Here is a 13,338-nt window from a genome sequence, read left to right as displayed (position 1 = left end):
TGGAGTCGGTCTCTCAAAACCCATGCTGGTATTACCAATGACACTCTTCAATCAACCAGTAAAAATAAGCAGTCAACAGCTACATAGTACAGATGAACATGTTCCTTACTTTAAGGAATGCTCTTTCTGGTGGATACTTTAACTGCAGATTCCTCACCTTTGGAATATCCCCAGGGGGCAGACTGGATCAGGACAATTCTCCAGCAGTGCTTCAGCATGCAGGTAGGTGGCACAGTGACCGTGTACTGCCCCAGAAGTGGAGTGGAGTGGCATATAAGCACCACCCCTACACCAAGATGTCAGCTTCATATATCCGTCTCATTCCACTCAATATGTGTGCCGATCTCTAACTTGGGACCCTTTTCGGACTATCAAAGAGGCCGATCCACAGAATGGGAAGGTGCAAGGGAAGAGAGAAATCTGCGGTTAGAGTATCCATCAAAAAGAGCATTACGAAAGTACCTTCCTTGTTCTACTGGTGGATAATTCTAAACGCATATTCCTCATCTTTACAGTAGATACCACAGTAGTACCTTCCAGAGGTGGAAGGCCTGAGAGTGGACCCAGAACAAAAAGTCTAGCAGAACCAAGCAGGCAAGATAACCTTTCCCTGCTGCGGTCAAGTTGCTTGTATTCGGTGAACACAGGCACCGACACCCACGTCGCCGTCCGGCATATATCCAGAACAGGCACATCCCTTGGAAGGGTCAATGTAGCAGAGTTGGCCCTGGGGGAATGGGCCCGCAGGCTTTCCGATGTCAGCCTCCTGGCCAGTGTCCAGCTGGTATTGCTGCAGTGAACTATCCACTTTGACAAGGTCTTCGTTTGCACTGCCTTGCGTTTTTTCCCCACTCGAAAATCCCACAAAGAGCTAATTATCTGCCCAATACTCATTTATGAAGTCAATGTAAAAGCTAAGAAGTCTCATGGGGTCAAAGCAATGAAGTCTCTCTTGCTGCTTTGAGGCATGAGAATTTAGGCTGATCAACGTGAAAGTGTGCCATGACTTTCTGAAAGAATACTGCCTTTCTTCTCAAAGCAGATTTTTTTCTTGCATGAAGCTGTTGCACAGCAGCCCTCCTGAGGGTATATGAAGCTCACTCTTACCACGTGTTGACAAGAAGGAAGATGGGTTTCAGAGTCAAGAGCCTGGAGGAACAGCTATGCATCAGCTCAAAGTTGTGCACATAAACATCAAGACAATATTAAGGTCCCGCTGAGGCATCACAAATGGCTTTGGGAAAGATGAGAACCAAACCTTTTAGAAGTGCACCACAAATGGTGAGGTCAACGAAGACTGTCAGATAAATGCAAGGCGGCTAAACGGGCCGGGAGATAGCCTTGCGCTGAGCCCATAGCAAGGACAAGCAAAGAACAAACAAAAGGACAAATGGCTAGGTTATAAGAGGTCTGTGTTTCAGGCACCACATCAAGCGACAGCCTTGTCCCAGCACCAACACAGATCGACTTTGTGGCAAGGCATCTGACCGCAACGATAACATTGACCACCTTGGTCGGCATGGCAAATGCATTTACCTTCCGCGGCTCAAACTAGTTGTGGGGACTCCGATGCGGGACCTCGCCACATTGATGCCACTGGTGCTTTTTAAGTCTACATATAGTGCATCATCAGTATAATAAGAGGGGAAGCAATCAATCACCCATATCAGTGTTGTGAAGGACATAAGGCACCTCTAGAACTGGGTCAGAATCAAAGCTAAAGAACACAGAGCCAAGGAGTGTACAGATCCTCTGCAGGTAAGGGTACTGAGGCAGAGGTCTTGGATACAAGTCGGGTTGTATTACAACTTGTGATCTCATAGCACGACTTCAGTCGAGATTAAGCCGTCAGGTTGAAGTCTGAGATTTGTGTTCGGACCAGATTTTCTAATGGCACAGATGGAGTCGGCACCAGTACAGAGGGAACCAACTTGGGCCTGGGTGACAGTGTAGAGGTCTGCATCAAAATAGGTACAGGCCTGGTAACAGATCCAGAGGGGGGGGCAGACCACCTCTCTCAGTTGTGGGGTCAAGGACAGCAAAGGGAACTTGCAGAATGTTGGAACCAGCTGCGGAAAGGGTTGGATACCAGGGATGAAGGGATGCAGCCTTTATCTTGATGCCCTCATGCCTTTTTGCCAGGAATCAAGTGGGGGACAGAAAAGAGTCCCATTTCACCTTTTTATGCATATGTTTGGACTTTAAAACAACAAGATTATGAATCAAATACTTGATTAAATCTAAGCAACTAGCACGCGCTTGAGTCACATTCCAGTTTTTCTAGAGTGCCAAGGTGGGTGAAAAACAAATGGCCGCTAATGCAAATCAGTACAGACCCTGCTACTCATGGGAAAGGTTTGTACCAAACTGCAAGACGAGGGTCCCTCCAAAAGGGACCGCAAGCAACCCCAGACTGGCTTTCACCCTTATGGGGCTCGTCAGTAGGTTGTAGCTGGAGTCCTATCACACAGGGTGGTCAGTGCCCACTTCTAAGCCCAACTGTCGCTCCTATGGCGTCAACAACAATGTGATGGATGAAATTCATGAATTAATCCCAGCCAACTCCGGCCACATTCTAGTCCATCATTTTTCACACATTATACCACCCTAGACAAAGGGTCGCCGTATGCAAATCAGTACGGCACATGCTCCTCACAGGAACATGTATGTTTGGACTTTGACTTACTAGAGGTCTTTGAATGGGAAAGGGGCTATTCATAGGCTGATCCCGCAACCGAGAGCATGACTGCAACCTCTTTTTGTGCTTGACGATCTAGAGATTTGCCTCCCAATCACAGATGGCCTTTGACTGCATGAATGCACGTGTCACACAACTTTGGAGTCGTGTGCCGCGCCCAAGCACAAAAGACAGAGCTGGGGTGGGCCTGCGACAGAATCATTTCCTACAAGACTCTGCATGGCTTGAACCCAGTTGATGGTAGTGGGGACGCCGTTCCCTGGTACGGTGTGCAAGGTTTTGGAAACTGTAGGAAGACTGACAAAGAGAGCAGAGGTCCAGATCGGAGCCGAAGAGCACAGACAGGAAGAAGTGACATTAGTACAAGGGGTGGTACTTATGTGCAGCTCTGCGCCATCACTTTTGGGTTGTTACAGAAACACCGGTACCTTCGGTTACACGCAGATCATCAACCTTATAAAACAACCGCCACCACACAACACCCACCCTCTGCCCACTCCCCCCCCAACCCCGCACATCCCCCCTGTCCTCCCCCCCCACACCCACCCCATGTTTGTCATCTCCTCCATTTTACTGATCTCCACTGTATGCAGCAACTAACAGCTGCATAGAAACATGGGATGGGCTAGAGGGTATGCCCTTGAAGGCTAATTTCACTTGAACCAATGCATGCCATTTATTTCTCCAAGGCCAACATTTGTGGCTTTACAGCATCAGTAAACCTGGAACCTTACCTCGTGGAAGAATGCAGATGCCAGAAACACAGCTGTTTGCGCCATCCACCTGGACACGCCTCTCCTCAGCATTGGCTTGTAAAAGTGCCTAGAAGACACCGCATGGCGAGGTTAATTTAAAGTAAAATTACAGACACAGTAAAAATGTTTCAAACTTGCTGACCGAGGTATTTTACCAACAGTGACTCGCTCATTTTATAGACAGACTAGCGGAGATTAAAAAATGAATTTATCTGTAATCATCTTCAATCATGAACAACTTCATCATATCTCAGTGTTCTGGAAAAGGAGGACTATGTTTGTGCAATTGGAAATCTTCCTAATCAGTGCAGACTTTTGGCTAATCTAATTTAGGATTTTGTTTTTCATTACATAGAAGCACATTTTATGATTTAATGATTGGGTTTGGTTGCTGCTATGAGAAAGCCATTAGTCAAATCATAGAAAATCTGTATATAATACATCCATTAGTACAGCTCACCCTCAACAAAGCGGTGTCTCCTCGTTGGAAACTTAGATGTTGTCAATATTTTCATTCAGTGTTCTGAATAGCGTTCTTTAATGTCAAAGGCAAGACTTTCAGGTTTATTTTAAAACCATGTCAAAAATAAAAACTTTCGTCAAACCACACTCCAGCAGCAATAAAGCAACTAACTGCCTAACCGGCCTAAAAACAGAGGAACAAAATAGCCTGATAGGATTTAACATTAAAGGAGCTTAAAAAAGGCACCTTACCAGGGGCAGTCATCTCTGACAAAGCCTTGTCCGCCTTACTGCTTTGTCAGCATACAGGAACAGACTTCAGAGTTTCCTTCTTTGAGGTCCTAGTGATTAAAGATTTCCTGGATGACCTAAATAAACTTTCCTACAATACATCCACTTTCATTCGACAGGAACTGAACTAGCAGGCTCTACAGTGATGGGCCACAATTCGAGCTCATTCACAAAGCTTCACTGCAGCCTCTTTGGAGGAAGGCAGGCTTTTTAGAGGTCACCACCTCAAAACACAGAGCCCTCTTAGCTGTTGGCCCCATACTGGTTCCCATTCCAAAATGGTAGCCATGAGCACTCCTCTTTACTGGTCATCGAAGGCGCTCTAAAGTTCCATATTAATTAGTTAAGGACTCTGTCAATTCAACTACTTTGACTCTGGAAGGCAAGAGAGTTTAAAGTTTTTACCTAAACAATTAGGAAAAATTAAACCAACGTTTATTAATTATGGCCCTATATTATCTAGTTTAGCAACTACTTGTCGGATTGTCACATCCATTTCTCTTCGTTTCTATTGTGGAGAAGTGTGGCTCACGGTGTAGAGCAGGCAGACCCGGAAGCTGAGGTCAGACCCGGGACCAGGGTTCAATTCCCGACGCGGCAGGGTCTTGAGCTCAAATGTCCACGGACTCGATAATTCTCGCTTCGGTGCCTGCTCTAATCATGGGTTCTCACTCTGCAACTCTGGGCATTAAGCTTGCTTAATCTCCACAATGGCCCCCCCCGCGGCGGGATGCCTGGCTTTCACCTTGGGGATGCCCTGTAGGGGCTATCTCACAGGGAAAAGCCAGGACGGGTTCCCAAGGCAAGCGCCGGGAACCTCCGGGTAGCTGTGCGCTCAATAAATGCAATAATAATAATAATAATAGTTATCAACTGGCTAAAAGCCCTTCCAGGGAGGCCAAAAGCCCATTCGACCAGAGGAAAGTCAGATAGATGAAAGGCAGCCACTTGGAGATTTGTTCATACTTTTACAAGCTATTGTGGTCTTTATTTTGGCACCAGAGCACACTCTAGTATGGATCACCAAACTTTAGAAACCTTTTTGTGTAACGCTTTCTTGAAGGCTTATTGTTAAAGTAAGGTCCCTATTCAGAGTTGGTCGATGCTATTGAATCGCACACAAAATCAGACTCCCTGGAGTTCGTAAATGATTGGGGGCTATAAATAGCAACTATTACATGTTTTTTGGGGGAACAACTGGTACACTTTGGTGCTAACTGCATAAAAACGGTTACAACAAATACTGTATTCCTTTTCCGTGTTAAATTCTGGTAGGTGTACTGAACGATTAGGTTGTTGTTTTTTCCAAAACATTTAATTGGCATTTGTATTGTGATAAGTATGAAATGGAAAATATCACAGTTCAATGCAATGTCCACACCCAAAATGGACAGCGTTCAACCAACGTGTCCGTGAATGACGCCACAGCGCTGGAGATCTCGTGGAGGTTACGGATTCTCCACCCTCCCCATTCTCCGCTCCCTCAATTAGTTTCTCCCACCTTCCACTGCTCCCCCTCAGTTGTGCTCCATCGCATTGTAAGCCTGCACCTCTACATCTAAAGAGTGGGGCGGTCATAATGGTTAAGTATTTAATGCAGCCAGTAATTACCAGCTGGGGCATGAAACCTCTGGCCAACTCTTAGTCTGGTCCTAAAAGGACTGCTGTCTTCTCCCCTTTTTGGCAGACAGCCGTGTTGAACGAGCGACTTGCCTTGAGCTCTCCTCAAACGTTTATGGACATTAATGAAGATCAAACGATACAGAAGAACTTCCTTGTAGTCTTGATACTGTGTGTAGGAATCTTCACTAAAGTCATGACCAACTCTACCTCCTCCCTGGATCGCTTCTCTCCTTAAGGGATCAAACGCTCCAGACTCTCTTAGGCTTACCATATCACCCTTAAAGAGTCTTTGACCTCAAGTCCTCAAGCGGACACTATTGGGCTGCGAGTGAAGTCTTTGATATATTTGACATTTTAGCCCAAAATTGACATTCTTAAGCAGAGTAGGAATCTACCACAGACCACACACCTAATGAGGGTCTGAAGCAACTCCATTCTTGCCACTGAGGGAAGCTTCAGACAATAAGAAGGCGGCGTGCTAGCAGGAAAAATCAGTACATAGCGGCAAAGGCCTCAAATGGTTTCCGTGCGGTGAGATAGAGAGGTAAGTTTAAAAAAAAATAAGTTTAAAAGTTTATTGCCCTGAAAAAGGAAGACAACCCCACTACCAGAGTGCTCAAAGATTCCACCCAGACGGTCTGGAATCTAGTTTTGAGAACATTTTCAGAATTTTTAACAGTCCTAAATATTTAAAAACCCTTGCTTCTGACAGGCTCCAATGGATGCATTGGACATGGTGCACTCTTCACTCTCTGAGATGTATGGAGCATGTCATGTGATCACACGTGTGCAATAACTAACCCCCTTCAGTCAAACCTTCCAGACTAGTTAGACAATGCACATGTTTTTATAATAGCCACATGCATTTTCTGGGCATGCAATAAGGGTTATGCTTGTGCATTTAATTACATGTGCACGCGAACTGGTGAAAGTACAGAGAGCAGCCTTACATGGCAGAGCTCCAGTCCGGCTGCAGCGACACTTCCCATGTCACTACAACTGAAATGGTAGCTCCGAGCCAACGCAACGCACATCCATGCAAACTTGAACTACTTAGTCCAGAAGAAGACTTTAAGGCAATAGATTAATAGCAACCAGGTGAGGTCTTTGAAGTAAATGTGCTGCAGATAAGAATGTTTTACTTTGAGATGATTGATATTGGAGTGCTTTCCTTGTCTAAAATGAAATGTTGTGGGACAGTGTTAGACCTGTCAGCCTTAGGGTGGTCTCCCCTACATTTTTTGCCTTTCTGCCTCCCATTTCTACCTTACATATTCTTGGACTTAGGACTCTGGGCGCCTCACCACTGCTAAACAGTGCTGAGGTGCAGATGCACTCACATAAAACCTTATGATGCTGGCATATCTGCCACCAGCCCCTGCTACTGCAGTAAGGCTTAACTCTCCATAGGCTAGCATTGGGAACCCCCCTAATGAGAATTTCTGACAGGGACCTAATAAGTCTGTCATGTTTGGTCTTGTTGGACTCGGGGCAGGGAACCCTTTCCAATGATATATGGGGTTTGGGCACTACGACACTAGGGATCCCACTTTTATAAAGTGGACCTTTTCCTGCCTCCACTTAGATTAGGCTCTGCAGACTCCCCCTCCCCTCTGCATACTGATAGCCTGCCTGGGTTGGGAGGTGGGAGTGGTGATTCACACCTTCTTCCCTGGGATGAGCTGTGATGGGCTGCCCACTGTAGCCTTAACGGCCTGTCTCTCATCACGGTGACAGCTAGGTCAGGGAAGGCAGGGAACACCCCAGAGCTCCCTGGACTCTTCCAGAAGCCCCTGCCCCCAGACCCTTCCAGAGACTTCTACCACTTTCTAGCCCCTAGACTAAAAAGATACATAAGGGAGGGTCCTGGCCTCACTTCTTGGTTACACTGCTGGACCTGGAAGAATCCCTGCTGGAGTGAGGACTGCTGCGCTGGAGGATTGCCATCTGGGAGGAGGCTGACTGCTCCAAGGAACTGCTGCTCCAACCTGCTGAGCTGCCCTACTGCCTGCTGATCCTGCCCTGCTGGAGAGACAAAGAAACACCTCCAGAGTGTCTCCACAACATACAGAAAAACAGCCTTTTCCTTTGGGGACACCAACATCCTTCAAACTGCTCCTGCGCTGTTATACTGCCTCATTGCGACTACAGAGCTGTTAAAACTACCCCTGTGGCACGGAGACAGCCACGTTGCCTCCAGAACTGCTTCTGCAGCACTGAGCGCCTGGAACTGCGCCTCTCTTAAAGGCCTGCTTTGCCAAAGAAGGGCTTGAGGATGAACAACATTACCGTGCGGGCTGCATGGGGCTGTGTCCACCTTGGGACCGGAAGGCACTGTGGAGCTCTGTGCCAAAAGGAGCGCTGTTTAAAATCACTGCCGCCGCCCAGGACAGGAATGTGCTGAGAAGCGCTGCAGTCAAGAAGCGCCGTGTGCCCATAACCCGAGCGCGGTGAAGAGAAGGCGCTGGGACTGGTGTGGAGCCTGCCTTAAAACTGGCCCCAACTTCACCGCCGTGGGCCAGAGGGAAAGTGCACCAGATTCTATGTCAGGACGGAGGTGAGGATTATGCAGTCCTTTCTTCTCTTTATTTAAATAGCAAATTTAAAGTGGGCCAATAAGAAAACTTTTACATAAACTTCAACTCCCATGAGCACATGGGCCACAGTGTCCATAACAACTGCCATCCAATCACGGGGCTGTCCACTGTATAATCGGTCCTGACGTCCCTTCCTCTTCCTCTTTCTTCTCTGCTCGTCAGATAAGTAATTTCACATTTTTTCTGACGTGTTGTGCTGTTTTATTGATATAGAGTTTAACCTGTGCAGTTTTCTGCTTCTGTGGCTTTGCCTTTAATTTACATTGTTCACGCTGTGTGTCAGCGCTTCATTCGGCAGTTTGACGAGCGACAGGCGCTGCTTGCGCCGTCCCTGCCGCTGGATCACGGAGCGTGTGGAGCGCGCTTCGGCGTTTCCCCGACTCTGTGGGGCGCCCACCTCGTGTGAAGGGCTGCGTTTGCGGTCTTCGCTCGAGCTGTCAGGCGCGTTGAGGCTGGACTTCCCTTAGCCTCACCAACCCTCGCCAGACACCGGCTTCGGCTTGGCTGAAATTGACGCGGACGTAGGTGCTACGCCACCTGGTGGCCGCCTAGTGGTACCGCATCTGTCTTGACAGGTTTGCTGATATTTGTCACGCTAATTACGTCCTGAACACCGGCGAGGGGGCTACCTCAGTAAATTAAGAGGTGATAGGTGTTCACACCCTCCACAATGTAATCTTGTGAACAATTAAATACCTCCACTCAGGAGGCTGAGGAGCTTTGTGTCTCCCAACCCTTACCACCTGCGGTTGGTCGCGCGCTTTCGCAGGCGTTGGACTCTGTCCTAGCGCCGCTGTGGGAGAGAGTGGACGCACTCGCCCAGAGCATCCCCGGGGTGTTTGGGGGCTCAGCGCCTGGCGCCCGTGACCCCAAAGGAGGGCAGGGTGGTGGCAAAGTTTCAGGGAAACATCAAGCGGGGCACCTGGAAGAATTCGATCGCCTTAGAGAATCTTTCCGTAAGAGTGCGCGGACGTTGAAGAATATACCCTGCCGGGAGGTATTTTACCCCGGAGAGAATGGCGACGAGGTCGCCCCGGACACGGACCAGGAGGATGGTTTCCCCATGGAGGGAGAGGGTGTTACTGATGACGACACCTCCTCAGGGGATGAGGATGATTACTCGGGTCGCCCTTGGCGCCCGGCCTCTCACTCCTCAGAATTTCAGGAGGGTGACGATAAGTCTGACATGTTTGATCCGACCAGAATTTACCATCCCAGATCATCGGAGTGGATCCCTGATCCTAAGGTGGCGAAGTATGTTGCGAGCAAAGTTCGCCAACCCCTTGAGAGGGAAGTTAGGACCCGCATGCGGGGCGAGTGCCCTCGCCCGAAATTGGAAGGCAGGGTGGCAATCACCCCGGATATTGATGAAAAGCTCTGCGCGTTTTTTGCCAAATTCATGAGGGACCCCAAGAAGGGTATAGACCGCTCCTGGCGCAACTGACAGGATAAGCTCCTGGACGCAGTGGGACCTATAACTCAGATTATCCAGCTGGCCGAGAGGGCCAAAGAGTCGGGGACCGCGATGTCCACGGAGATCGTGGCAGGTTGGGCCCACAGAGCCCTATGCTTTTTGGGCAACGCGAATTGTGCATTAGCGGCAGAGCGGAGGAGGTCTCTCCTCATTAAAATCGACCCCAAGTTAGGTGACTTGGCCACCTCAGAAGCGGGACCCATTGCACAGGGCAAACTGTTTGGCGAACCATTTATCAAGGAATTGAATAAGTTGGTCACTACCTTTTCTGTCTTGGACAGGGCACAAACGTCAATTAAAAAGATTTTTCCCGGACGGGTTTTTGGAGGGGCCGGAAGAGGTAGGGGTCGCTCCTCCGGCCGCCAGCAGCAGCAAGGCCCCAACAATAGAAACCAGCAACGTCGTAACAATGGATGGAACGACGGCCGACAGGGAAATTTCTACCCCAGTAGAGGCGCCGGCAAAGGGCGCCGCAGGGGCTACCGTGGCGGAGCCAATGCACCTGGAGGTCCATCCGGTGAGTGTTATCCTTTTTTCCCCGTCCGTTTTAGGGGGGAGGTTACAGAACCACTTTCACAACTGGTGCAGGATCACCTCAGACCCTTGGGTTCTCCAAACGGTGCGGGGTTTCCAGATAGAATTCTACGGAACTCCCCGTCAGAGGGTGCGCCCTCGTCCCCTCGTCTTCACTTCGGAAGACAAACTCCTGATCGACAAAGAGGTAACAGATCTACTCAGGAAAGGGGCGATCCGCCTGTCACGGTTACACCCGGCGGGCTTCTTGAGCAACATCTTCCTAGTCCAAAAGAGGGACGTAGGTTTTCGCCCGGTAATAAACTTACGGGAATTCAACGAGTGGCTGGTGTACCGCCACTTCAAGATGGAGGGGATCCATCTACTACGCGATCTCCTCCTCCAGGGGGACTGGATGGTGCGTCTGGACTTGAAGGACGCCTACCTAACTGTTCCGATCTTCCCTCCACACCGGAGGTTCCTCCAGTTTCTTTGGAAGGACACAACCTTCGAGTTTCAAGCCCTACCCTTCGGCCTATCATCGGCCCCATGGTGCTTTACGAAACTCCTTCGTCCTGTGGTGGAGCCCCTTCGCGAGAGGGGCATTCGATTAATCATTTATCTGGACTATATATTGATTATGAATCAATCGTCAGAACGTCTCCAGTTGGATTTGAACAGGACTATTGCATTACTCCAGGATCTGGGCTTTGTGATAAACGTCCAGAAGTCCGTTCTCCGACCGTCGACTCAGATTACGTTTCTGGGATTCCAGATAGACTCGGTCTCGGCTTCTCTCAGCCTCCCCTCTCAGAAAGTAACCAAAATCTGCAAAGAACTCTCCCATGTCCTTCTGAAGGACAGGATTTCTCTACGCCAATTGGCTCGCATCGTGGGTCTCCTCTCCTCCTCGATCCAAGCGATCTTCCCGGGCCCTCTTCACTACAGGGCCCTGCAGCGATTAAAGGCACTGCACCTCAGGAGGGGGCTCACGTACTCCGAACTTATCTCCCTCACGGATGGAACGAGGACGGAATTGCGTTGGTGGATAGACCACATGAGTGAGTGGAACGGGAGAGCGATCTTCGGTTCCAGCCCGGACCTGGTCATCGAGTCGGATGCCAGCAGAGCGGGCTGGGGTGCTCGATGCGGCGACATCACGATGGGAGGTCTGTGGTCGGAGGAGGAGCTTCACCTCCATATCAATTGTCTGGAACTCCTGGCGGGTTCCTTCGCGGTGCGATCCCTTACACGGAACACGGTATCATACTGCATTCTGCTACGCATGGACAATGTGTCAGCAGTACAGTATATCAATCGCCTGGGCGGACCACGTTCTCAAGCCTTGGCGAACCTGGCGAAGGACTTTTGGCATTATTGTCTGGAGAAACAGATTTCGGTGACGGCGGAATACTTGTCGGGCAGGCAGAACTCCATTGCGGACTGGCAATCCAGGCACTTCCAGGATTTCAGCGACTGGCGACTGGAACGATCAGTCTTCCAGGCTTTGATGGCCAGGTGGGGTCCATGTTCATTGGACCTGTTTGCATCCCGGCTCAATCGTCAACTCCCGAGATTCGTGAGTTGGAGACCGGATCCGGAAGCGTCAGCGGTCGACGCGTTCTTGCAGGATTGGGCTCAGGAACAAACGTATGCGTTTCCACCCTTTCTCATGATTCCGCGAGTAGCGGCTCAGGTTCGCCGTCAACAAGCTTCCATGGTCTTGGTGACGCCCTTCTGGAGGGCTCAGGCGTGGTTCCCCTCTCTGTTGGAACGGTCATGGGATTGTCCCATTCTACTGCCCTGGTTCCCTTCGTTGCTCTCGAACCCTCAGGGGGAGCCTCAACGCTCTGGTGATCCAGGGAGTCTTGCGGCTCATGGCATGGAAGATTTCAGGGGACACTGGCAGGACGGCTGACTTTCGTCAGATGCTGAGGACCTCATCCGCAGAGCCTGGGCTCCTGGGTCGATCAAAAGGTACCGCTCGGCTTGGCAACGATGGCGTCGTTGGTGTTTGGGAAGACACACCGATCCCGTGGGGGCAGATGTTAGCTACATCTTGAATTTTCTAGCTGAGTTAGTTCATTCAGGACTAGCCTATCAGACTATCAATTCTTTCAGATCAGCCATTTCGGCTGGGCATGCCCCTATCGATGGGAGACCGGCAGGTGAGCACCCTTGGGTTTGTAAATTGATGAAGGGTACCCGGCTGTCTAAGCCCCCGGAGCCCAGATATGACTCCCTCTGGGACGTCAATATCGTTCTCCGTTTCCTCTGTTCTTGGAGAGACAATCAATATCTCTCCAGAAAGGAGTTATCTGCCAAGTTGGCAATCTTGCTCTGTTTGGTTTCGTGCAAACGTGTCTCCGATGTTAGGGCTTTGGATATTACTGCACGGGCGTTCACCCCGGACGGAGTCACCTTTACGGTGGCTAGAAGAACGAAGACTAGTATCAGGTCGGTATCTTATCCTTTTTTCCCAGACCAACCCAAACTCTGTGTGGTACGGTGCCTCAAGGCGTATGAGGACTTGACGTCAGAATACCGCCTCCCGGGAGAACGTCAACTCCTCATTGCTTTGCAGAAACCGTTCAAAGCAGTTTCCTCTCCAACCATCGCCAGGTGGGTCCGTTGGATCATGACCGAGGCGGGGGTGGACGTGACCAGATTTGGAGCTCACTCCACGAGAGGAGCAATGGCTTCTAAGGCTATTCAGGTAGGCGGCCGCTTAGAGGATATTATGGCCGCAGCGGACTGGTCCTCCGAGTCCATATTCAAGAAATTTTACTTCAAACCCATCTATGGTGTAGCAGAATTGGTGGTGGACAGGCTTTAAACCTGCATAATCCTCGCCTCCGTCCTGACATAGAATGAAAAATTTCCTAGCTATCGTAACGGAAAGTTTCAATTCTATTAAGGACAAGG

The 13,338-nt window shown here is 49.6% G+C and overlaps 1 protein-coding gene across 1 annotated transcript in view; it reads right to left on the bottom strand.

Annotated features, from left to right (window-relative positions):
• Positions 1-13,338, bottom strand: part of DGAT1 (diacylglycerol O-acyltransferase 1) — a 218,784-nt gene that overhangs the window by 21,434 nt on the left and 184,012 nt on the right. The window contains exon 15 of the mRNA XM_086966508.1: positions 3,433-3,520. Within this exon, the coding sequence (XP_086822634.1) occupies positions 3,433-3,520 (88 nt within the window). The remainder of the gene's footprint in view (positions 1-3,432; positions 3,521-13,338) is intronic.

The sequence above is a fragment of the Lissotriton vulgaris genome, chromosome 4_1 (genome assembly GCF_964263255.1).
Source record: "Lissotriton vulgaris chromosome 4_1, aLisVul1.2, whole genome shotgun sequence".
NCBI classification, from domain to species: Eukaryota; Metazoa; Chordata; class Amphibia; order Caudata; family Salamandridae; genus Lissotriton; species Lissotriton vulgaris.
This window is presented reverse-complemented; position numbering and strand designations above follow the sequence as displayed.